At 40.9% G+C, this 26,551-nt stretch overlaps 1 protein-coding gene across 1 annotated transcript in view; it reads left to right on the top strand.

Annotated features, from left to right (window-relative positions):
* The first annotated feature begins 437 nt into the window (after positions 1-437).
* The window catches only part of LOC116384445 (GDNF family receptor alpha-2-like), a 43,243-nt gene continuing 17,129 nt past the window's right edge, over positions 438-26,551 (top strand). The window contains exons 1-4 of the mRNA XM_031849101.1: positions 438-1,057; positions 2,303-2,659; positions 11,662-11,748; positions 22,180-22,558. Of these exons, the coding sequence (XP_031704961.1) occupies positions 1,006-1,057; positions 2,303-2,659; positions 11,662-11,748; positions 22,180-22,558 (875 nt within the window). The 5' untranslated portion in view covers positions 438-1,005. The remainder of the gene's footprint in view (positions 1,058-2,302; positions 2,660-11,661; positions 11,749-22,179; positions 22,559-26,551) is intronic.

The following is a 26,551-nucleotide window of genomic DNA, read 5'->3' as shown; positions in this document are numbered from 1 at the left end:
CTAATTGTTTATTCCTAATTATTTGTTGATGTGTTGAAGTTGTGGCTTCAACTCTCTTTGCAAGACTGTAAAGAGTCCCTTATGGAAGTAAAATACATCTTTTACGAAGGATATTATACATGAATCACAGAAATTGTTTCACAAAATGTTTCAAAAATCCTGTGGTAATATCCCAGGAGATCAGGAAATGCCAAAAGGGCCAAGTGAGGTCAGTGTAATTTAGAGTAGCACAGGCGCATCTTTCCTCAGCTAGGATAGGAAAATCGTGGTGTTTTTTTCTTTAGGGTAACATTTATTATTGGTCCTCGATGTGACCGAGTTCGACGTTTTCCAATGAGTTTTCCAACCCCCGGCAGCGCCCTCTGCTGGTTCACTGAAACTCCTCTGTATAAAGTGCTGTGAAGCCTCGGCACATGCAGTCACTGCAAAAGAAGCGTTCACTCCCTCCAGAGGAGCGCACATCTTTTTAGAAGGAGCCAGTGGTGGGAAGAAAACAATCCAGTCAGCGTTTTGTAGCACTTTCAGATGAGTTCTTCCAACTCGTTTGATATATTGGCATACTTGACAGATAATTTGACGCCAGTTTAAGGAATGTTTTAGGGACAAATTGTCTCCAAGGGGCAATTGGAGCGGGCAGTCTGAGCCCTTATAATGCGGAGAGATCAAGTCTCAGTAGTTTGTCGGTATGAACGCAGCGCAGACGGACCCTGAGAATCTGCTTTCATGGATTGACTGATTGAGTGATTGGCACAGATTTTTTTTTCTCAACATCAGAGGATTCTTCTGCGTCGGGTTTAGTCTATTAAAAACAAACAAAATCGTGGAATATTATTGGGAGTCGAGGATTTTTTCGGAGGTGCGTCTTTAATGAGGATATTTATATATTTTTTTTACACTTAGCATACTCCTGGGCCAAGGATCCGAAGAGGGGAATTAAACCTTTCATAAGGTGGAAATATTAGTCGTATTGGACCCTAACTCATCTCTCTTCCCGCTGAGTCCAATATGAAGTCTGTCACTGTGTGGATGTGCGCTTACATCTTTCTCCTGCTCTTAGGTGAGAAGTGACATATGGAAATAATATGAACAATTGTCTGTAAATGTGAATTGTTTGGGTTATAGAGATACATTTTGACATCAGTTATTATTGCCAAGGAGCATTTTCTGGTATGGGTCCACTTTTCTCATGCATGAGTTGTTTGAGGGCACAGGGTTCATTCTGATTTTTCTTCAATATTTGTGGTAAAATACCGACAGCGTTCATGTTATACCCAGATTATGTTGAATTGTTACCCATTGCTGCTAACCGAAGTTGATCTATATTGTATATTGTATGCATTCAACAACTAGAGCTTCCACAGTAGGAATACAAACCTCATTATTGTAACATTATTTAGTCAGTAAAGGGAACATCTCTAGGTGATTTCAGTTACACACTTGTGTTTGATTCATTATGAGAAATTCCATCATCATCATCATCATCATCATCATCATCATCATAATCATCATCAGCTGATGATATCTTCATCATCAGCACAATTACCATTATAAGTGTCGTCCACAAACGATACGACATGCTTCAGATAAAATCATCTGACAGATGAAATATTTTAACTTCATGTTACTCTTCTCTTCTTACCCGTTGCTCTCTGATATTGATGCAGTATCCCCTCCCCTCTGAGCTCAATGCTCAACATCACCACAAGGGGTCTCTCTTGTCATTTCACCAGAACTGTGTCTACTTTGGCCTGAAGGCGCGTCTGAATCTTGAATCCTGTCAAACGGCAGCACCTGAGTTTCTGCTCTGTGGATCACTGTTTACTCATCGCAAGCTGTAATTTTCTGGCTACCTAAATGTGAATCAAGTGTAGTTCACATTTTTTTAGGTGAGATAATTAGATACACTTCAATGATCAAGTCTTCCTTTAATTACGTTTAATGGGAAACTGAAAGCTGCAGCCTAACTTGTTTTGGAGGCTTTAGATGCACTAAATTATGGACAGATAAGCACAGCTAAATCACTGAATATTAATTAAATGAGACATAACCAAACCCCATAAAGACTAATGTGAACCATGAAGAATGTAAACTGTTTTGCTAAAAGATACCTTGGCATGTTTGGGCATGTCATAGGCCATCAAACCTGTTTATATGTCCCACATCTGAAACAAAAATGAAAGCAGGTTTCTGATATCGGCTTGCACTTGCACACACATATGCCAACACAAAATCTCCCACACATTCAATTGCAATTTCTGAGCCCAGTTGTCTCTTGTCCCCCCCCCCCCACCTCTCTACCTAGATAAGGCAGCAAGTTCCTGGGATGGTCCCTCAGCTTTGTCCGTTTCCGTGGCCAATGATTCTCCAGGATCTCCAGGTACAGGGTCTGGGCCCGGGGCTCAGCCAGAATGGGTGGACTGCATCCAGGCCAGTGACATGTGCAACCAGAACCCTTACTGCAGCTCTCGGTACCGGGTGATGCGCCAGTGTCTTGTGGGCAAGGAGAAGGAAGCCATGCTGGACAACAACAGGGAGTGCCAGGCGGCCTTGGAAGTGCTGCTGGTTAGTCCTCTGTATGACTGCCGCTGCAAGAGGGGCATGAAGAAGGAGCTGCAGTGTCTGCAGAACTACTGGACCATCCACATGGGACTCACTGAAGGTAGGAGGCAGATGGTTTTACGATTCACTGTCTCACAAAATTCACATCGCATCATGTTTAACTATGTGGCAATTTCAGGGCCTGTAATATAATGACACCTCTTTAAGTCTTGCAGTTATACAACTACAGATGTATTCACTTGAAATTAGCACTTGCTTCTTTCATTTGTTCACCAGTCAGCTATTTGTTTCCTTCTGTATTCCCTCTTTGACCATGTTTATTTAATTTATTACTAATTTATAATACATGCGTACCAGAGGATGCACATGCATTGCTGCAGTAGTCTAGCTGTGGATGTTCAACACACCTCTATTGATATTAATGTATAAGACTTAGTGCATTCTTTACGATTATAATATTTACTTTAAATGAATATTCCGATCTCAAGTAACTGTGTACTTTCCGGGTAAAGACAAGAAGGATGTACACCACACCCATTGTTTATGCCCTATTCCCTGATGCCCTCTTATAGTGATACCCAGAAGCCCATGATGAAAAATATATGCTTTCCTACTTTCCTCACCCTCTCAAAGGTAATGGAGCTATAATGGGATTACATTAGGTAGGCCTGTTATGGTAGACTTATTGGTTTTCACCTAAAGTGTTCCATATTACCATGTAATTAGGTTACAATCGTATAGCTCAGTGGCCCTTATGTGTCCACTTATGCAGGACGTAAAATAGCACTCTTGTTGTAACATTGTAACCCTCTGGTTTTCACATTGCAATATATTTAGAGAGCATGAAGCAGCCTCCTGAGCTGACATGACTCTCGTCCCATCCTTCAGGGTCAAAAGCACGTAGTGTTTCATATGGCCACAAATCTGACAGCATCTGAGCTGAAAGAGATTCAGTGCCAGGGGGGGGGTCCTGACCTAAAAGCGACATTTCTCCATTGGCCGAAGTTTCTGTGACTTACATCAAGTGACATGCCATGTAAACACTGAGGACATAATATGCTCAGCTGTTTTGACACGTGGGGTAATGGTGGTAGTGTTGCAAAGTCTCAGAGCTCTGAGCATTCTGGTCTTTTGTGTTGTGATCCGTGAAGTGATTCGCCAGGCTGACTGCTCATAGCACCAGCTACACTTCATCAGACTGATGGCAGCAGAGGGTCCCTGACATGAGTTCAAGGGAAATGTAATGACATGCATGCTCCCCAGGCCTTCTGTCTCCCTCCCTGTCTTTCTGTTGATTTCAAACTCTTTCCCCTTGTAATGATCTCTCTGCTCTCCCTCCATGTCTCTTTCTCACTCTCTTTCTCCTCTTCCCAAACAAACAAGCCACATCGGTCAAAGTATTTATGTTTGGATGCATCATGCAAGTTGTCTTGCTGTCAGGGATAGAGACCTCCTGTGCCTGCAGCATGGCCTTCACAGAGCTTGTGTTTCTTAATGAACAAATGCCTCTCAGCTCCGTCCCGTTTTTGGCCCTGTCGCCCTCGGAGATAAAAACCCGCTTTAACACAAACGAAAAGCTCTTATAGTGCAGCTTTAATCTAATCACGATCCATTGTGCAGTCAAGCAGGCTTTTGTTAACTGGAAACAATCTATGTACAACATCCATCTCTGGAAACAAACACGAAGGGCCGAATCCCAACACACCCTCTTAAAATGCTGCTACGCCACTTTAAAAATAATTTGTGGACAAATCAGGAAGGTTTCGATGCAGTTGTCGGGTTAGATCGTGTGTAATGTAGCTTTGAAAGTCTTATTTTTCTCATGTTAATGTGGGAGAGGTGAAGAGTATGTCAGAGAGAAAGATAAGAAAAGCGAGGAGCAGGTTTAAAAAAGAGGAGTCGAGCTAGAAAAGGTGAAATGACAAAGATGACTAAATTACAAACAGACGAGGGCAGAGATTGTTAAAGACCTGTGGAAATTAACTAAAGTGATTAACTCTTTATGAAAAGCAATGTCTGGTGCTTTATAAACAAACATATTTAGCCAATTGGCACATATGGTCACTTTGCTGCAACCTAAGGCCATTATAGGCTAAGGCTGCTTCTTATGACACATGTTGACCAGGGGCAGGAAGTTGGCCTGCAAGCTTGAGGGCTAAAACATTGTGTTTGTGAAGAAAAAGCTGATGTTGACCAGGGATGGACTGGGATTTAAAACAATGCCCCGCTCCTCCCAGATGTGCACCGATGAACAAGGGCATTTATGTTCTTTTTTTTCGTCAGAGGAAGTAGATTTAAGATTTTGCTGTTTTGGCCTTATGAATGTCAAATGTTAAAAAAGCATACAGCTGAGCTTGGACCACCATATCAACTGTTAGGGTTTGTGTTAAAGACTGAGGACTTTATCAACACACAGAAGTACTCACCATGTGAATCAGTTGGTGACTGTGCTTTAAGTCATGTAAAGAATAGCAAAGATTCAAAACAACCTTGGAAAGATCTACTTCAAATTTCTTTATTTTGGTAATCTGTTTCTTTCTCATTCCACTCATATTTATGTCATTCAGCTGCAAAATGGTTACATAAGCACTTTAAACTAAAGCAACAGTAAGAACTAAATACTAAATGATTACTCATGATTTGTTTTAGCTCATGCATTGTTTTTTTATTTGTGATGAAACAGCGGTGAAGCAGTGGGGTTGAGGTTTGAAATGGAAAATAATAATAGTATGATAATAATGATGTATACAGAATAGATAATAGGCTCAAGACAGGATGGTAATTAAACAATGGTTCAGAATGCTGAAGGGCAGGAAGGATCTCACCTTGTATGTAAGATGTTTGTTAATCATCGCTGAACCAGAACACCATCAGACAGCCGCATCACTTGTCCCCCCCACTCAGATGGTGTGACGTCAGCAGGTGTGACGATTGCCAGTAGAAAGTTCTGTGCTTTTAAAATGTATTTCAGATTAAAGTAAATATTGGTCACAGGCTTTAGACCATTGTGTTAAACTGAGCAGCATGCACCTCTCCTTTCTTGTGAGAGTTCATTCCTCCTGCAGTGTGATTGATTACTTTAAATTTGAAAGCAAACTGAAACGTCTACCATGAGACTGAGAGGAAATCTTTCTTAAGCCAAGTCAAACCATACTAACCATAAAATACCCTGGTGGAAAGGTCCTCAAGCTGCAGTGTGTCCTGTGTCCATGAGCTGTAACTGTAAATATCATTAGTTATAGTAAACGAGGTCCGGACACTTAGGAGCAGCATGAGTGTCTCCAGTTACACAATTCCAGTGAGAGGCCTGAATCTTTGAAAGGTGTTTCAACGATGACACTTTGTGTGGTGAAACAATGCATTGCTGCTGAGAAAAACCCTTTACAGTACAGAGTATGACCACAACGTGACTCAATACCGTCATCGAGTGTTGCATCGAAACACATTAAACACCGGTGTGACTCCACAGCTATGATGTGGGGTTAGATTTCCTCTAGATCGCTATACTTATCGTTATTGCCTGCCTTTAGGCTATACTGTACTACCCTAATTGGCTTAAAAACCCTAGGCTAAAAGGTGTTATTATGCTGTCTTTGAGCCATCAGTAACGGTGCTAATGATGACCTGTTAATTGTGTTTTCTAACTGAAAATGGCAGCTGATTCCAATGCGTCAATGCAGCTATCCTTGATGGATAATTTGGGGTGTTTCTGCACTAAATGGGACTCAGTTGGTGTGAGGCAATGAGGTCTAGCAGTTTGAATCTATAAAAGAAGTAATTAAGAAAGAAACATTGGCTGCTACACACAGCAATATTGTATAGGCGTCTGCGGTTCTCTTTCAATTGTGCGCTTGGTCTCATGTGGCCATAGCCTTGCAGTATTGCAGGAGAATAAGTAATTTAAACGATAAGTTCCACACCTCTAACATACATTATTTCATAGACTCAGCTATGAAACCACAGCTTAGGTCTCAAAGTAGGAATCGAAGATCTTTTGTGGGGACCTTTCAGAGCAGTTTAATTAGCTGAGCCAACGTTCACTGCAGAGAGAGAGAGAAAGGAAAGCTCCACCAGTGCTCCACACCAATATGTTCCAGTTCATTGTGAGAGAGAGAAGACTGTATCTTTATCTTCAATGACGAGAATACCAGACAATTTTGCGGCTTGATTTATTTTCTACATCTTCATGAATGTCAGCGTTGCAAAGGTCACCCTCTGAATATGTCACCACATCATGCTAACACCACAAGTTGACCCCTACTGCCGTGGGAAGTTACATGACATGGACAGTACAGGAATGACGCGCACATGATGATAGATTTAGGCAGGGAGGAAGAGAAATGGAGAGAGTGTGGGAGTACAGGAGGTGAGGAGAGGATGGTAGATAAATGACAGAGGGGGAAGAAATTCAAGAGAGAGACAGAGAAAACCATAGAATGAGTGAGCGAGAGGAAGAAAGAGAGAGAGAGTCATGGGGGAAAACATAGAGGAGGGGGAGCTACAAAGGTACACAGTATTTCTGGGTGAAACCATCATTACTATGAGCAATGGTAGCAGTCACCGGCCATTACCTTAGCCATCCACTGTCATAAGCAGAACATTTTTCCAGCCTGCCCCGCATGTCAGGGGATAGGGGAAGCAGGCTCCTGCATGCTGAATACGTCCTCTCTGCTTTCTCCCTCCCATCGCTGGAGACCCAGCCGGCACTCGCTAGGTGGCTACTTCATCATCAGAGGAAGGGACCTGTCGATAGCTTCTGGATGTGATCAATAAAGTCGTTCAGAGCTTTCCCCTCCTCGCCCTTTTCATCCCTCCTTTTCTCCAGTTATCTTTCGACCCCAAAATGTGAAAAGGATCAGTAAAATATGATGGCAAAAAAAGGGATAGTTTGTCCTCGTAAATCTGTCTAATGATTTTCTACCCTGTAAGGTGAAGTGCCTGAGATGACTCCCATTCACTATGAGGCTGTATAGTGTGACAGTGCGACAGAAATGCGGAGCTGGTAGTGGGGTTTAGATTAGCCTTTTATAGTGGAGTGAGTTCTCAGGCTCTCTATCGGAAGGGAGAGTGAGTGACGGCCCATTCTGCTCAGTGAATGCTGTCATGATGTGGGCATTAAGACTCACTCCTGGCTGGAAGGTTCACAGCGGTGCTGAGTGAATGTACGTCGCAGAAGTCAACTACCAGGCCCGGCGGCAGTCATCACAGCATGGTTACTTCTATTTCTCTTGCTCTCGAACTCTCCCTGTCTCTCCGGTTTTCACTCTCTGCATCACTCATTGAAGCTGCTTTTTGCCATATGTCAGCCAAGTTTTTCAAAGCACACCTAGCCAAACACATTTTTGTATATTTAGATGAATCATGTGGGTTGTTATCCTTCAGTTACCAACACAGCAGCACTAATCATGTTTACATTTAATACTGAGATGCTTAATAATATTGACTGGTGATGTTGTACATTTACAAAATCCAAAATGATGGCATTTTCTTTTCACTCCTATTGATGTAAAATGTAAGATGGTGAGCAGAGGCTGATATATTGGGCTGCACCTCTGCTGCCTGTTTTTAATGTTCTCCCCAATATGCTCCTATGCCATACGTTTTGCAGGATTTTCACTATATTTAACATTAGTACTGGCACCAGGTAATGCTGATTTAGGTAAGCGCATGTGTAACTATTAATATTAACATTACATTCACATAGCCAAAGGCATGAATAAAAATTACAGCACTCATTTTCTCAGCTGTGTTTGCCCGCCACGCCTCGCTGGATTGGAATTGTGACTTGAAATATTATTCTGAGCTAATCCAATATGCTCTTTGTATGGTTTGGAATTGAGTTTAAAATGTCAATATCACTTCAAACGCTGAGCCGTTCAACTCGTGTTCTGTTTAGCACAATTTGAAGAAAGATGCATTTGTAGTATCACTTTACTTTATCTTGTCTTTTTTCAAACAAGCACATTATGGGAGGAAGTCCAGAGGAAAAATTAATGCGTTTATCTTTTAATGTAATAAAATTGTGAATTCCCATATTCCAGTGTTCTCTCTGATACATTTCTGTAGAATACAAGTGTGCTTTGAGAAGTTCTTTAAAGAGGAGAGTGTTCTGGCTAGCTTGATCTCCACTGACAGCTCATTTGCAGACTTATGACAGCAAAGGCTCGGTCACCTTTTGTTGCCAGCCGAGTTTGTGCAGCAACCAGCAGGGCTCTGCAGAGGACCTCCGGCTGTGCTCCAGACTGCTCAGGCAGTGCTAAGGTTTCTCTGTACGTGATTAATATAAGAACAAAACTGTTGCAATATATTGTTATTCTTTAAATAAGAAGTAATATTTTCCCAACATTTCCTGCAGCAAAAAAGGTAACAACATGAAATCAATATTAAACAGGAACAAAATCAGTATAGGGCACCTTTAAAAAACAAAACAAGGTGAATGATGGTTATTAAAATTGAATTGGCTTCCAGCCATAAACGGTTTGCCAAGAAAGTTGCTAAAGAATCCATAGGATGGTTTCCATCACCCTAAGAGTTTAGCTTCATTGATAATGCATATGAAAAGGATGAGTGATGGCGCCCAGCGGCTTCATAAAACCCCTGATGTCAAAGGAGAGGACTGTGAATCCAAGCAGTATTCCTCTATTACTGTGACGAGGGAAAGGTCTGCATGTCTGTTTGAGATGTGCCGGTCATGCTCCATACTGTCAGAGCAAATGAAGTCAAACGGAGGCTTAATTACAGCGATAAGTTGTTGCCCTGGGGCTAAAAACATCCTATCACCAAACAGCTGGGAAGAATTTGCCATTATGAATGCATAATTGGGTCCAGGATGACTGTCAAAGACCACTGTTTTTTTTAAAGTACAACAAGGCCTCCTGCTGTGGGTTTTTTTCACATCCTAAGGGTGTGTGTGATTATAGTGTGTTTTGCAGTTTTATGATTCTGCACAGCTTGTAACATTCATGTAAATAAGCTTTTAATATTCATTACAGCTACTGTTGTGGTTTGACGTTAATGTTTTATAGGATCACAACTGTACAGTTGAAATTGAATGTGCCTTAACACTGTTTGATCCTGAGGCTGATGGTGCAGTGAAGCTTCCCAACACTGGAAGGAGCTGCCTGATCAAAATGCTAAGCAACCTCATTTGTTTTGAAGATAGGGCGTCCTTTATTCCATGTTGCTCTGTACAGTACAAACTGTAAGTACAAAGTGTAATGGAAGAAGCATTACACTTTTCTGAGGAATATTTGCCTCTTCTTTTAAATATATACAATGACTGCGTCTTTTGCTGAAATAGACATGGAAGAAGGGTTAAGGTGGTCATTTGCCGAGTAAGTGGTAGTCTTGAACCCATTAAAGGCTTCTAGAGCACTATATAGCTTTTGTAGGTAATTGTTGCAATTAGAATCTCTGAGGGATCTCAAGTCCGGAAGCATCTCTATTCCCTCACTCTGGAAACAGAAATGTAACATGAACGTAGATGTGGGCGATGCAAAGGCAACTGAAAAAATAAAAAATAAAAAAGACTGAGATATACTTTAAAATAAATTCATCTTTCAATACACAAACAAGGAAGGCACAAGTAGTACACTCAAAACTTGGAGGATTTAGGTCATTTTCTCTAAGCCTCTCTGTCACCCTTTATGTGTTTCTCCTTTCTCCCCTCCGTCGTTGTCCTGTCTCCGTTTTTCTCTGGTCTGGTCTGCTCTGGTTTTCTTTTTCAGACACACATACAATTCTCAACTGTGCCAGATGTCAATAGCTATGTGCTCAGAGAATGGCCAGCTGAGCCGTTTCATCTTGTTATGATTGTCAATATTGATTGAAAGGAGAGATGTAGATCAAGTTTTAAAGAAATAACTCTTGTACACAAGTCTGTGGTTGGTTTGCTCTGGGGACAAATTATGATAGAAAATTCCCTTTAGTCATTCCCTTTTCCTTTAATTATCTAACTTTAGTCATTCCTCTTTACCATGTGCCAGTGTGTACATAATCTTCCTGCCAGCGTGTACATATCTTCCTGTGCTTTTGATCAGTTTTAATGGACAAATTTCATCTTTTACTGAGGTATCAACACATATCTGATGTTATTACAGAATATTTGATGATTAAATATGTTCACCGGATACATGGATAACACTGAACTGTATACACTGCCAAATACACACACAGACACACACACACACACACACACACACACACACACACACACACACACACAAGACAACATTTTCTTGCTTCATCCTTTTAGTAAGCATCCAAGAAAGATGTCGATAAACAAAATGTACTATTATTTATTGATCGGATCTACTGAGAAGCGCAGTCTTCTACCGACAGGTTTCAGGTTTTCTCATTTGTAGCAGCGGGCCTCCAAACCTTCCTCACAACACCCTCGCTGTGTTTCTGTTGGGATCGGAATGCAAAGCTATTACACACTGGAGGGTTTGTCTCAATCACACCGAATGGCTATGAATTTTAAATGCGGGATTAGGGCCCACAGAGAAGCAGGCACATGGGAGAGAATCAGTCAGTTGAGTGCTAATTTGATTTTAATTTTTTCTCCTTTTTTTTTTTTTTTTTTACAAACAGCTCTGGCAACATTGTTAGCAGGGAAGGTGCATTGCTTGTGCTTTAACGCCCCAAATCCAACCACAGCAAGAACAAAAACTCTGTCCAAAAGGAAATGATCATGATGAACATTCTGTTTTCCATATGAAAAAAAAAACTACACGCTCATAGTGGGAGTCAGTTGGTCAGCCAGTCCAATACATGGAAATTACATCATAAAAATCTCATTTAATACAGTGTTTCCATTTGGAACATGTATTGAATTCTGTTTGAGTGTGTTCTTTCAGGGGGGGATGCTTAGAGTGGAGGATGAATTCTCACACATTGCTAAATTTGCTATGTATGAATAGATTAATGAAACGCAAAGTTTGGCGCCAAAGGCTTGGCCCGCAGGTGGGTGGTTGGGCACAGTAATTCATTTGATGGGGCGTGACATTCGAAAGCCGACACTGGCTAGAACGCACTCCATTTTCTGTTCTTTGGAAATGCTCAAATGCTCTGATTGATAATTAATCTTTACTTTTGTTTCAGGTGGAGACATGGACGACTCATCCCCGTATGAACCTGTAGCACCAAACCGACACCCTGATGCGTTCCGCTTGGCCTCCATCTCTTCAGGTATTCACAGGTTTGATTTGAACTCAACTCTTTGTGGTTTATCATATGAGTGGAAGTATGGTGTAACTATGCATTCTGGAGATGGGGAAATGAAGGTTATTTTCTGATAAATAACAGTGTAGAGGCTAAAGAGCCTGTGTTGATCTTTCCGTTCTGGCATTCCACCAGTCAACTGTCCTGAATGAATTGAGTGCTTTTGGTTTAATCTTTCTTGTGACCTACAATAATTGTTACATACTTTTGGTGTATTACCCCACATTTTCCCAGCTATTGATTTAGCTTTCAGTTTGATTTCCTATTTGGTTTACTAACTAAACAGCCCAGCACCCATCAGGGGAGCTATAGCCTGCTATTTAATTTACTGGTTATTGCCATCATGCTATCAATAATCAATGCAGATCTTATTATAAAACACAGCTACAATGGTTAATGCAGTGATGAGAAGCAAGTTATGCAATAGGTGTGATGGGACACAGGCACTACGCCTGTCCATTGACAGAGCTACAGGCTACAGTCACTTGAAATTCAATCGTGTTTTTTTCCATCCAGTTCTGACAGAAATTTTCCAGAGGATGTTCTCTTCTATTTTTTATTTATTTTTTTCACCAAAAGCAATCTACAAACACTGAAGCCAACTCATTTCCTTTTCTTTTGGCTGATGTATCTTTCTTTGTTTTATAACTGGGAGGTACAAGAACGACAAGCTTTATGTATAATCCCCTCAGCTTGAAATCAGCAATGTATCACTTGTTTTTGAAAATGCAACTGTTTGATATTTTGAAAGAAGAAGAGAGTACCAGGATGAATATTACAAAGTGCAGGCTTTCATTATTTTTGGAGTTTTGAGAAATGATGGCAAACTACGGTCCCTGATTTAAGTGCATATTCATCTAGAAAGCATTCAGATAGCGCGTCCCCCCCCAAGGCTGCAGAATCCTCAAAACATGTTATTTTAGCTGTTTAGAAGCTGCATCTGGATTTGAGATCTGCGGCAAAATATTTATAGTTGATGATCATGCGGATTAATGATTAGGGTTTTTAGGGCTTTCAAGTTAGTAAGACTCATGACCACTGAGTTATGACCATTTCAATCTATCCTGTTGCTGTAGCGACAAATACAGTTGAAATGCCAATAAATATTGCAAAAATAATTCAGAACTGAAACAGTATGTGCTCCCATCATTTACATATAGCTGCAGTCGTACCATGTGCTCAAGAAATATGGCCATATTTCAAATAGACCTTTAATGATTAAGCAGCCAGTTATTAAAAACAAGTATGCAATATCAAAACACAGGAAATACATTTTCATATATAAATTGTGTTATGAGCCTAATTTGGTAGAGACAATTATGGTTGAAAAAGCACAACGATATTTGAAATGTTGAAAAATCTGTGTAATGTGATTGATATAATCCAGTTCAGGATTAGTGAGTGGAAAGTACTTTCTAAATGGTGTTATTGGTGTATGTTTATTACTTTTGAGATGCCCTGCTAACAAAGCAAGATAATAATCAAAGTACAGACACTCTATCTCCATCAGTGTAAGAGTGCAATTGCCCTGGTAAAACTAGGAGCGCAGCACAGTGTACCTCGACATATTAAGATACAATAGGGGACTCATTACTGCATCCATTTTGCTTCAGCGGTTTCTTGCATTCTCTCCAAGGTGAAACATTGGATTTGCTCTCTGAAATCTATTTAGCCGCAAGCTTTCCTCATTATTTATCAATTCTGAGGACAGATTAATTGATTGTGGCACTGAGAGAAAACCACAGGCAAACACATACGTAATTACAGACTTGTTTTATGAAAATAATTCTCATTTTGATAACTAAACCACATAAAAGTATTAATAATCCCATCTACAAATGTTAAACTGCATAGAGACCTGGGGAATACATGATATCTGGTTGGTTGATGAGGACAGGGGAATGTACACTCTCCAGGAGGAAAGGTAGGAAATTGAAAAATAATCTCTGCTACTTTAAAAGTTTTTGTCTGGGAGGAAGATAAGGGACAGAAGTTGTGATAGAAATGAAAAAGAATTATATACTACTGCACGCATTCTCGCTCGAAGTTTAAATTAATCAAAACATATGGAGACTCAGCTTCTGCATTGCCCTAGGTGATACCTGCAAAACTATTTCACACAGGCTTCTCCTTCTAATGGGACTGTGTACTACACTTGCTCATTTTTTGCATATCTTCAAACTGAAAATTAGCATGCGCTGTATACACACAGATTAAACAAAAGACAATGAGCACATTTAACCCAGTGTGGTCCGTCCCTAGCCCAATAGGCTTGGCTATCAACAGGAAGAAACTTGTTCCTCATCTTATCCAAGAAGTGCAGTGTCAGAAAGATTCTTCCACCTTTTGGCCCACTGTCACAAGGTTTGATGCTGCACACCTGCCCACCTGTCTACAATCTGCTTTTGCAGTCTGGTTATTGCTGGGTGTTAGATTCTCCTGTGACCTGTGACTCTTAATCGCTATGTCATGCTGTCAGGGCAGAGGGCATGGCTATCTGATACATGATGGAGATGATAGATGGAAATAGAGTAAAGGTTATATAGGGAAGTAAACATGTGAATAGGAAAATACTTAAAGCTGGCTGGAAGGGAGTTCTGGGAATGCTGTGAAAAACACTTGGGATGTCTTTCGGGATTGCTGTTGACGGCTCCAGCAATCATAATATAATCAGCACCCACAACTAGTAACGCTAAGCCTGAAATATGATGGTTACATGTTGTTAACCTATAGCTCTCTTAACACATGTAGGCAGGGCTTTGTAGCAAGTCACCCAAACTTACAGCTGCCATAATCCATAATTCTGAAAGAGCAATATACTAGCTCAAGATTCATTGTCACTGCAAACATACCTGTTACAGACATCAGATGAAAAGTGAGTGAGACATGGAGAAACAAAGAGAGAATGAAAGATGCAAATTACTTTTTCATCAGCATTCTGTTACCAGCCCGCAACAGCGACGCTGGTAATGTTTTCACCTTGTGACTCTGTGTGAGTCCTGGAGACACCTGCTGTAGCGAGAACTATAACAGTTTTTAATACCGTGGCAGGTGTTTATCTTTATATGTTTTATTTAGTAAAACACCTTTAATAGAACATGATTCACAAAGTGCTTTACATGAATAAAAGCATGACGATAGCGTCACGCAACTGGGATTAAGATGCAGGTGTGTAGTTGAGATCAAAATGAAGATGGGTGGGGTCTCTAGTTATCAATTGCTTACACATATACATAAATGAGACCACAAGGCCAAGGGTACATAAATGACAGATTGTAGATGGTAGACAGTTTAGATTTGGAGCGTTTAGGAGACAGATTAAAGTAATACTATAGGTCTTGTAAACAATGAGGAGAGGCTACATTTTCCTCTGAAAATGAAACTGATGCATTGGGGCCATGCAACTGATGCATTGGGGTAAAAACAGATTGGTAACGGGCACATGTGACCGAAATTTCATCTTGAAATTGGGGACAGCAAGTCCTCCTTCTTGTCTGCCATGTTGCAGGGTTGACAGTTTGAGGCGAGGACGCTTGGCCCTCCAAATGAATTTTGAGATGAGGCCGTGGATGCTGGAGTAAAAAATGGCCATTCGTAAAATATCCATGCTTTTGGGGAAATTGGGAAAAGTAACCTTTTTTCATGTCAGCTTCCACCCTACTTAAGATAACCTGGAAGTTTTAATTGTAGTGGACTACAGGGAGGGGACGACATCCACATATCTAAATGACTTCACCAATGACTTAGACTAGTTGATCTAAATTCTGCGAAATTGTCCAAGACTTGGGGAATGTAATTATCGTCAACATTTTGGTAAGAGCTACCTAACTATGAGTATGAAAAGAACCAAAGGGTGCCACCTCTGCTCCACGGAAACACAAAAGGCACTATATGTAATCTTAAACACCTCTGAAATGAAAAGATTCATGCACAAAATATGCCTTTCAGTCGTTGTAGAGAGTGATTGATCAAGAAAAAGAGAAAGAACAGATAACCTTATTATCAGTGTCTGAACAGTTTTAGTTGTATTAGGATGCATGTAAAATGCGCTTCACAGGTGCTCTGTAGTGAACCCAGGATGAGCAATAACAGTATTGTTTCTAACATGAGCAGCTCAATACAATATTGTTCTATTTATTTATTTATTTTACCTTACTGCTGCCCGGAGTTGCCCTTTACCACTATTTATCAACTTATCTATAATATTTCTTGGTATTTAAGCCTGCAGTAGGTCCAATCCAGAGCATCACGACTGTATCAGTCAATCATTTAGTGCAGAATGTATTCTCTTTCCAGTTTCTGCATTAATCTTGTAAAAAGAGAGATGTATTCTAGCATGCTCATATATGTTCATAAAAACACCCAAGCATTATCAAGGGTAAACTCCCCAATCCAGCCCGACTACCTCTTCACTTGACATTGAGGGACACATGCAGTAACTGTATTGTTTTCAGTGGAAAGCTTAGGTACATTTAAATAGGGTATATTTAGACTTGCAAAAAGAAATACACACTAATTCAGGTTGAACAATCTTCATCATCAAATGATAGGGAGTGCTGCGTAAGTATTTCCCCGAAGAAATCTATTGATAAACAGTTCTCTACCCAAAACCCCTTTAGTTGCTATAATAATTGAGCACAATAAGTAATATTAATGTATAATTTCCCTGCTCTAATGAAATTGGACTAAACGCCAGTGGGAATCTAACAAAATCAAAGAAAAAGATGAAGCTCGGAGATGCTACAGGAAGGCACATTTGTCTTGTTTACAGTCCCACACCTGCCAATGGCAGACACCTCCTCACCCCACCAAGTTTATAGTTCAGAATATTACTCCCACCTGGTGGATGATGTGCTCATGCTAGTTTGTTTGATGAACGCAGAAATATTTTTCTGCAATTTATTTTCTGTATTAATCGGTTCATTGATTTTGGTTTATGAATTATCAGAAAATAGTGCTCCACACAATGGCAAGGTGATGTCTTCAAATTGCTTGTTTTGACTTACATGAAGTCCAAAAGTCAAAGGTATTCAGTTTACTATGATGGAAAACAAAAAAAAGCAGCAAAGCATTGCACTTAAATGCTGGAAACAAGGCATAACCGTTGTTTTCATGGTTTCAAGGCAGGGATGCTGTACAATCAATAGCATAATCAAAAAGACATGTATGAAGGATGTGGGGGAAAATCCTTCCTCCACAATGTGCCAGGACCCAAAGAATTGAAGCCCAGATGAATTCTATATTACATACAGCATGCCAAGATATCATCAACTGTAATTGTTAATATGCTCCACATGAAATATATTCTGTTCTCTTGACCCAGCGGTGAGCTAATTAACTTATTAGGAACAGAGGGCAGCATAGAATCCTGCATTCAAGGGTCCCTCCTGGAATTAAGTTTAACATCCCAGTTAGACCTTCTAGCTCTCAGCACTAAGCCTCTCACCTCTTAGCTCAGTGTGCCCACCATCCAATTAAAGCCAAAAAGCTGTTTCTACAGCTGGGGGAAAAAAAGGACCAGTGAAACAGCCGTGCTCAGCATACTGTTGGCATGATTGACATTTTGACATTGCCCTCATAACAATTATTATTACTTAGGCAAACACTAACATCTGTTTTTCCATGCGTTCAGTCAAGGTTTTTGGTTATTAGGTGTCTGAGTGCCTGTGCTTGTATGTGCAAAATTGGTTTTGTGTATTCTTTTGAATGTGGCTGTGTGTATTTATACTACTTTGTTTATATGCTTCATTATTCCGTGTGAATTTTCGAATCAGTTTCTAGCCCTTGCTTGTCTCTCTGTGGGTCAGTAATGAGAGTTGCTGTTCGAGGCTCACTCATCAGAGACCCTAGTCAGCGTTTTTCTAACAAGTTTGCATTAAACAAGAGGGAATAACCCACAGAACATGTTCGGTGTTTCAGTTTGTTGGTATTTTTAGTTACTCTCTACTTGCACGTTGATAATGAACACAGAAGCAGTTTGTTGATATTGTGTAGGTTTACCACACACACACATCCTGTTAGATTATTTCATTACATTCTGCATTATTGCCAGTAACGGTTGAAGGAGCTAAACAGCATGCATATTAAGACTGAGGGGGCCGCTGTGGATGCTCATTCTTTGAATTTCACCAGAGGAAGCTCAACTTGAAGGCAGATGTTCATAAACAGCTCAAGTATTTAGAAGTGTGTTTACAATGATTTAAAATTCCTTTGGACAGCCCTCTCCCACCTCCGCACACACATTTATTCTCACATACAAATATTTAGTCATCTCTCATCATTTACATCTGCCTTAGTTCTCTTTCATCTGCTACGCTGGTTCATTTGGCAGCAATCATTTTATGCGTAGAGGTAAAATTCAGTTGCTCGCTCAGGACAGAAGACTTCACAAACTCCGCCGGTCTTCCTCTGATGACGTCTATACGTTTGCTCAGTAAAGCTTAGCGAGATGATTTTGTAGATCCAGTGCACCCTCTTTCTCCCCTCTGGAAACCCCACAGCAACATAGAGTACAGAGCTAATGACTGATGAGCCCTTTGACACGGAAATGCTTGACATGCTCCTCCGGGTCCGGACTAAACACTTCCCTAACAAGCTCTTGCACGCTCACCCAGGGCCGTATTAAATCCAAACTTTGGCACCTTTCCTAATTACTGAGAACATACCCAGAGCCAAGAGCCTCTTCCTAACCTGGGCTGAACTCCCCTCTGCAGCGCAGTGTCCCCTGAGTATGGGATGATATATGAAATGCAGAATTCAAATTAGGCTGACAGAGAGCAAATACCGGGGAAAGAAGATCCCTTACTCTTTGGGAAAAAAAGCATCAAAATCCAGATACAGTGTACATGAACGTTTTTATCCACTTCCTCTCATTCATACGTGTTCTGTCTACCTTCCTCACCTCTCTCCTTCTTATCCCTCTTTCTCTTTTCTCACTGGAACACAGGTCTTATGTAATTTTCTGTTTATCTCTGTCTGTCTAGCTGTCCTCTATCTCACATTTTACCTCTTTGTTTCTTTTTCTTTTCACTCTCTCTATTCCTTTCCCTTTCTTTCTTTCTCTCCCTGTGTGTGTTGTATGTGAGGAAAGAATAAATAGTTATTTCCTCTACATTGCCATCAGTGGGGTCTAATTTATGATACCCATAGAGTAGAGAGCCCTATTAAAAGCCTATTTACAGTCAAACGACAGGATCACCAAAAGCCATGCTTTAACTGTTGTTGACATCGACAAAACAGTTATGAGATCGCATTTTCTTTCCGAGGCACACGAGGCAGTTGGGAGTAAACAACTTAAGACCACCATTTGTGAATTCCTGTTATGTATTCCCCAAATGAATATGTCGCATTGTGCTTCATGCACACAAAACATCTCTGCGAACATTCATATTAGTTTACTCGGCAGCAAACAACTGCCAAAATATAGCAGGAACAACATTATTAATGAATTTCCGTGCCCTTAATGACACTGATGTGCTGTGTTTAATACATCCATGAATCAATCAATGCAGCCTCTTGCCCATTTATCCGTTCAATCATTCACTCAGTGCCTCGCTTGCTCATTAATGTATAGTGCAACAGCCAGCAATAAGGTGATAGACATGCTCGTAGCATCACAACTATTGTGATACTATGAGTTTATGATTGCACTGCTGATGGACTGGGTTAATTATTCCGAGGCTTTCCTGAATTAGGCAATATTAATTGAAAGCTCCCCAGCACGTCTCTCTAAGTGGCTGTCCAATCTGTGAGTCTGTGTCCTCTCATTTCATCTCTCCATCTTTCATGATCAGCTGCTGCAATCAACGGCTCAAGCCTCCTTTCCACTCTTAAAGCTTTTTCCATTTTTATATGTCTCGTATCATTAGCTTATCAACCCCTTTCTCCTCGCATTATAGCAGAATATGTTTGCTGAAAACCTTCATTGTAATGCACTTGGAAAAATCAATTATAACTCTGCAACACAATACTGCACATTTCCACTTCCATCTCCACTTCTTTGCTTCCTTCCTCTTCTCCACACGCTCTTGCTATCATCCTGTTTGTGTGTAAGCACGTCAGAGCCATCGAGTGGGCTTTGTGTGTTATGTTCACCCCAGGACATCTTTTTGGGTTGAGCACCAAATTCAATCTCAGCTCCCCAATCAGAGGTAGTAAAAACCTGTCCGTCGCTGCAGCCTCAAAAGCGGCTTCAGCCCTGCTTGGTCAGATAAATCTTTGTAGCTCATCCTTCTCCTATTTGCTTTTCATCCTGGACCCCCCCAGTGGCCCACATTAGAGCCTGCAGATGGCCAGGGGAGATTTAGGATCTGCAATCCATCAATGTAATGTAGCCTGAACCACTGGACAGCCGCTCCGCTAACCTCTCCTCCAGCTGGACCGCACTGGCCCCCTTCATGCCCGTTTCAACCAAGCTTGGCCCATTTTAGTAAAACTTTGGCCCCGCTTCGGCCTCTTCGTGCTCAGCGCCAAAGTCAGTTCTTTATTTGATTCTCGTTGAACCAACATCAACCAAGCTGCTCCTTCTTGACGAGGTCGACTAATTGTCTCGCATCATTGCCTTTAAGGTTCGATGTTTGTTACTGTCGCATATGTACATGATCTGAGCACAATTCTGTCTGCCTTTTCAGTCACTTACACTAACAAGACTGAGTTTGCAATGCTGCTGTGGATCATTTATCTGCTCCCTTCAGAGAGTGCAACGATTAACAAGTTCAATTAATGATAGAATGATGTCTTATTCTGACAGGAGTCATGAAAGTTAATGCTCTTGTTCTCCCGTGGTGGCCTGTGCCAAACATTAAAAAAAGACAGCACTATTTTCAACACCTACATCTGTTGAACTCAGGATGTATCATACCACCCTGCCTGTTTATGAGAGCGCCTGCTACATTTTACCTCCTTAATACATTTAAGTGAAAACTCTAGTTAATGTAAAGCAAAGTGTGAGTGTGCCTTCGTCTCTTTGTGATGAAGTCCCGATATTCTACTTCTGCTATTCTTCAGTGGCTGTGAGTTTCATTTTATCTGACGTGATCTAAAACCACAAAGTCATTAATTTTGTGGGTTTGCTTATTTTTTATCCCCCAGTTGTGATGTGATCTGTTCTATGTATCCCCATTTCTAGGATTGATAACGTGAGATGCACCACTTGGAAACAACTCAGCGTCTCTCAAATAAATGGTCTTTTTCCTGCTCCCTGCTGTCTGATAGACACAGAGTGAGATTGGTTCTGTTGAATAAGAGATGAATCTCTCTGGGTGTCACCATACCGCTACGACCTCTGAAATATCATTATCTACAGGGGAGGGAGGTTAACTTCTCTAATATAGCCTGAATACAAGAGAGGGGTGCCACAAGTGAACATGATCCTGCTTTATTACCGGTATATCTCAGGAATAGAGTGTGTTATCTTACTGCCACTGTGGTATATGCAGTATCTCAGAACACCTAATGACATAATCTGTTTGCCACAAATATGATGTGTAGCCTATAGGGTAATTGCAATGTTTCACTTTGTGATTACACAGAAGGAAAGAGAACTTAATCTTGTACTTGAACCATCCAATACAGCACAGCGTGGAGTCTTTGCCTAGTCCTTGAGCTTAGCACCTTTTTGGGCAGATGTTACAGTATTTAATGTTGTTTCCCACCAACCAGTGTTCACATCAATAAGTGCTCTTGTCAATATTTTCACAAGGACTCCTGTTCATTTTACAACCGTCCCATTTAACCAATTCAAATATCTTATTTGATTGTTTATTGTGTTTTACTTACATTTTAAGTATGGCACAAACGTTACAATAATTATTATATGTATAAAATCAAGGCAACTCTCTACGACAACTTGATAATGTACTAATATTATAATCACATCATAATATTACCTGGAAGTGAATAATGTATTCACATCCAATTTCAAATCATTGCTTAATTCATTCATACTTCACTCAAGGTTTGAAACTGAATCAATTATTCAGTCAGAGTGGATGTGAGCTAGCTGCAGGCATTCCTCCTGTGGCTTTCTGTTGGATGATATTGTGGAGTCTGCTTCAGCGTTCAAGTCTAACATTTGCAATGAACTCCCTGATGGGTAGAAATGCACGGATTATTGTTTTATTTGTTGATCGTACGTTGCAGCTGAACCGACAGTAAACTATATCAGAACAATGATGTTGGGTTAGAGGAATAAAGGAAAGATCTTTATCAAACTGTTGGCATTGTATTGCATCCAGGTTGTGTTTGCTTAAATACCTCCAATCAGAAAGAAAGAAAGCATGATAAAGTCATTATAAACAGCTCATTCCTCTTTGGAAATACATGTCTGACATCTCTTTTTCATTTAAAAGTTCACTAAAGTCACTGAGTTTTCTCTCTTCTTTGCATCCATTGACACAGGGATGCTCACAGTGGCCCCAAAAGGTTTCCACTGCGTCAATGCCGAAAGAAACTGCAACCCCTGTCTTGATGCGGCCAAAGCTTGCAACCTCAACAGCAGCTGCAAGAGGCAACGCTCCGCCTACATCGCTACCTGCAGCAAGGAGGACCCCAACAAGGGTGAAGCCTGCAGCAAGAAGCGCTGTCACAAAGCGCTGAGGCTGTTCCTGGATCGTGTGCCCCCTGAGTTCAGCCACCGACTGCTCTTCTGCCCCTGTCAGAGTGTTGGCTGTGCCGAACGACGCAGGCAGACAATCGTGCCTGATTGCTCCTATAAAGATAAGGAGAAACCCAACTGTTTGGAGCTACGGAGGGTCTGCCGCCAGGACTCTCTCTGCAGGTGAAGGAAAGGGAAATAGTGGGGGTGGAAGGCTTTGGGATCTTAATGGCAAAAGAAGAGTTTCCTGTACTATATGTGTGTATTTCGAGGAGTGGCAGGGCAGACATTCATTTCATGTGCCTGAATGTCTGCGTTTTTGTTATTGCATTTTATTTTGTTGGTTTGATGGACTGATTTTAGTGCTGTGCGTATGAGACCAGCAAACACATCTAAAGATTCATTAACGTCTGTTTATATTCATGGAAAATAAGAAATTGAATCCATGTGTTGGAGAGAGTTCCTGCTGTTTGACAGTAAATTCCTACCTCCCATGACATCCTAAAATTGTATATTTCTCTGCTGTAACTTTGTCAGTGGAATAATTAGTCATTCAGGGAAGCTGTGGCTATTAAGTGCAGGATGAAGATGTGAAGCTAAGTTGAAGGGACAACGCTCAATTAAGCCGAACAAAACATTAGTGGATCACGTTAGCTGCATGGGGCCTCTATTGGATTCAAGCAGCCAGATTCAATTCACACCTACCCAGCCGTGACATGTTTCCTTGTGTTAGTGCTGCTGAGAGCAGGTGAAACACAGCATTTAGATCCAGCATTCACAACATCAGCCAAATCAGCCGTCAAGATCTTCATATCCGCCAGAACCATGTGCCGTGTCTGGCCATCAACAGTCTACACATCCAGCCGGTTGAAGGAGATATAATAATAATAATTATAATAATAACTTCATTTATATAGCACCTTTAAAAACTGAGTATAAAAGAACAAAAAGCTCAACAGTGAGGCACAACAAAGCAAAAAACCTGATAAAACAGTACAATAGATGAAACGATAAAACCAATCGATAAATAAAATAAATGAAATAAATAAAATAAATAAAGTATGCTTTGAGTTCATTCGTCTAATAGCATAAAAATGTGGGGCATTTGAATAATGTTAAACATTTAAAAGCTCATTTGTGAGCCTAATGGAGTTCAACCAAGTGTCAGACCCTTGAAAGCTCACGACTAAAAATAATACTCACGTGAATCATAAGAAGGGAAAACTTTTGGCTAATTTTTCATGCCCCAGTGTGACAGATGATTAGGCAGCTACAATTTAGTGACAAGGAACGGGTCTTGACACAACCACCAATAGCGCACTTTGCAGAACATTTATCATCTCATTGCATTCATGCACTGAAATGAATATTAGGTTGCACAACATGAAAGATGGTGATAAAAACATTTTGTTCCCCTTTTCGATTACTCCTTTTTTTCACTCTCATTTGGATAACTAGCCAGATAACTTGTTTGCTTCTGATAGAAGTAATAATGTTTTACAGTCTCATGAAATACAAATTAGTCATGCTAGCCATGCACAACAATTCCTTGTGAGAAGTATATATATGGCACATTACATTTATCCTGTTTCTATAGAGGTTAGCAGCCTGAGCAGCCTGAGTGTTAATGGCAAAAACCCAATTCCTCTCCACCAACACTAAATCCAAGCACAACACTGCTAAAGTAGGGAAACTCTATTGCCTCCTATCCGATTTATGATTGTCTTGATAATTACCTGCTTGCCTGCATTGTGTAATTTGTTTTCAGGCTGAGTTGCTTTCTTTGACCTTTAGGCCCTCAGGTGTCTGCTGTGCACCTCCTTATTGAGAAAGATGAAATAGAACGTTAAAGCTCATTATCTGTGGCTGCGTAATGCCCCACTGAGGTCAACAGCTCGATGAGCGCACACACACACTCATACAGTATGGACACACGCTGGCCTGTGCACCAACAGTCCAACAATCATTGAGCAGTAACACAAAACAACACACTCATACACAACCACTTTGAGCTTGAACGTGACTCTAATAATCTGCTGTTTGGGTGAGACATTCTCCAACAGTGAATAAGTGTTGCCATGCAAGAGAATGTCCCTACGATTTAATTAAAGTGGGATGAGGTGCTGGCTTGACAGTGTTCTCTGATTGGTGATTTTATCCAGCCTTGTGGGGTCCACAATGACCACCATCCTGTGAGATCTTCTTAACGTGTCCTCTATCTGTTACATGATGTCAGGCATCATCACAGGACAGGTTGATGTCCTTTAAGACCTTGGAAACACTGACTTGTTATTATATTTAACCTGATAATTTATCGAGATATTGCACTAAGCAACACATTATGTTCTTAATTGGTTCTGCACCTTCAGTTTGTTGTTCAAGCTAATTTAGTTTAAAATGCATTTGTCATGCTAATGACCACAAAGTCCCCAAATTAGAGTTTGTTTTGTGCAAAACCAATTGAACAAACCAAGAAAAAGCTGTCCCAAAACTTTTCAAACAGCACACTCAAGTACAACACCAGAGGAAACTTTCCTTGGCTCTGTTTTCCCCTCTCAGAGATGTGTTGATAAAAGCAGGGGAAGATCATTCAATGACAGGCGTGGCTTCCCTGGGGACGCCTGTCTGACTCCAAACGGGGGATGCACAGCTAGTCCAAGCCTATTACATTTTAACACAAGGGACTGATCGAGAGAGGGAGAGGGAATGGGAGGAGGGAGAAAGGGGAGGAGAGATAACGAGACAGAGAGAGAGAGAGAGGGAGAGGGAGGGAGGGAGGGAGGGTCGCAGAATCGATCTGACCCATAAAGCTACTGCAGCGGGTTGGAGGTCAGTCAGTGGTTTGGTCACATAGCTATAGATCTCTGCACCAGACTCTGGAGGCCAAAGACAAGCTTAGCTCCGGCCAACATACTCTGATGAAGAAAGGGTCATGGCTCAAAACGAATTTAAAAATGTATACTCATATATTTTTCATTATTTAGACTTTGAATGACCGGAAGTTTCTTGCTCTACCTCAGAAAATTAATTTTACCTGGAGCATATTGGATGCCAGATTGGCTGGGATTTCACCTTTGGAGGCTGTTCAGATTGTTTCAGGTGAAGCCCATAGCTCAAACAAGCAAAAATATAGATATTTGAAAGGATTTCAAATATATCATTTGGCTTGGGCTTCATTGGCATATTGCACTGGAAGATTTCATTCTCTCCCTGGTCTCTGTGGAGGCAATTGTGACATACTCTGGAGATCTAGGGGCTGTAGATGGATGGAGAACAAGCATTAAATAGAGTAGCTCTTATTTTTTACACACGGTTGTACTTCTGGTGCAGTTATTACGTTATTTCCTTCCACAATCCAAGAAAAACAGACAATAAACTCATATTTGTTACTGCTATTTCCCTCCCCCCACAGGTTCTCCACTCTGTGTTCTCACCATCCTTCCAATGTATCCAACATCTATTCTTTTGGGACTGCTGAGTCTACAGAGTGACAATAGGGCTATATTTGGATGGGCTGTTTTGGGGTAGTGAGCATGTGTGAGTGTGTGTGCGCGTGTGTGTGTGTGTGTGTGTGTGTGTGTGTGTGTGTGTGTGTGTGTGTGTGTGTGTGTGTCTGCATGCATATATGCAAGCAGATAAATTAACCATTTCTATGTCATTTAATGCAACACCAGCCCAATGAAGCCACATCCAAAGAGCATTGAGTTGTATATGTGTACTGTATTGATTGTCTGAGGATCAATGCAACACTTCTATCTTTGATTAATATCCCCTGGTCTCCGGGCTCACTGGGTGCTCTTTGATTCAGTTCTTTAGCCACTGGTTATCAAAGTGGGGAGCTGAGAGCCAATCGATCACTATACAGGTAACCTGACCCAGTTTAGGAGATGCTAGATCTGTACAAGGCCGCCTTTGCTCACAGAAAACTTGCACACACACACACACACACACTGCCCTAAATCAACAGTCTGCTCTGTTATATCTGACAACTCAAACCTTCACCGAGGGGGAACAGTGTGGGGAGACTGACTGGCCCAGATGGCATTACTCTGTAGCATCTAAGACGAAGCCGAAATAAATCATGTTGCACTTTCTCTCACTTTCTCTTTCTCACATTCACGCGCACGCACACACACACACACACACACACACACACACACACACACACACACACAC

Source organism: Anarrhichthys ocellatus, unplaced genomic scaffold (genome assembly GCF_004355925.1).
Source record: "Anarrhichthys ocellatus isolate YVR2014 unplaced genomic scaffold, GSC_Weel_1.0 scaffold9, whole genome shotgun sequence".
NCBI classification, from domain to species: Eukaryota; Metazoa; Chordata; class Actinopteri; order Perciformes; family Anarhichadidae; genus Anarrhichthys; species Anarrhichthys ocellatus.
Note: the sequence above shows the minus strand (reverse complement) of the source record. Positions and strands in the feature narration are given on the sequence as shown.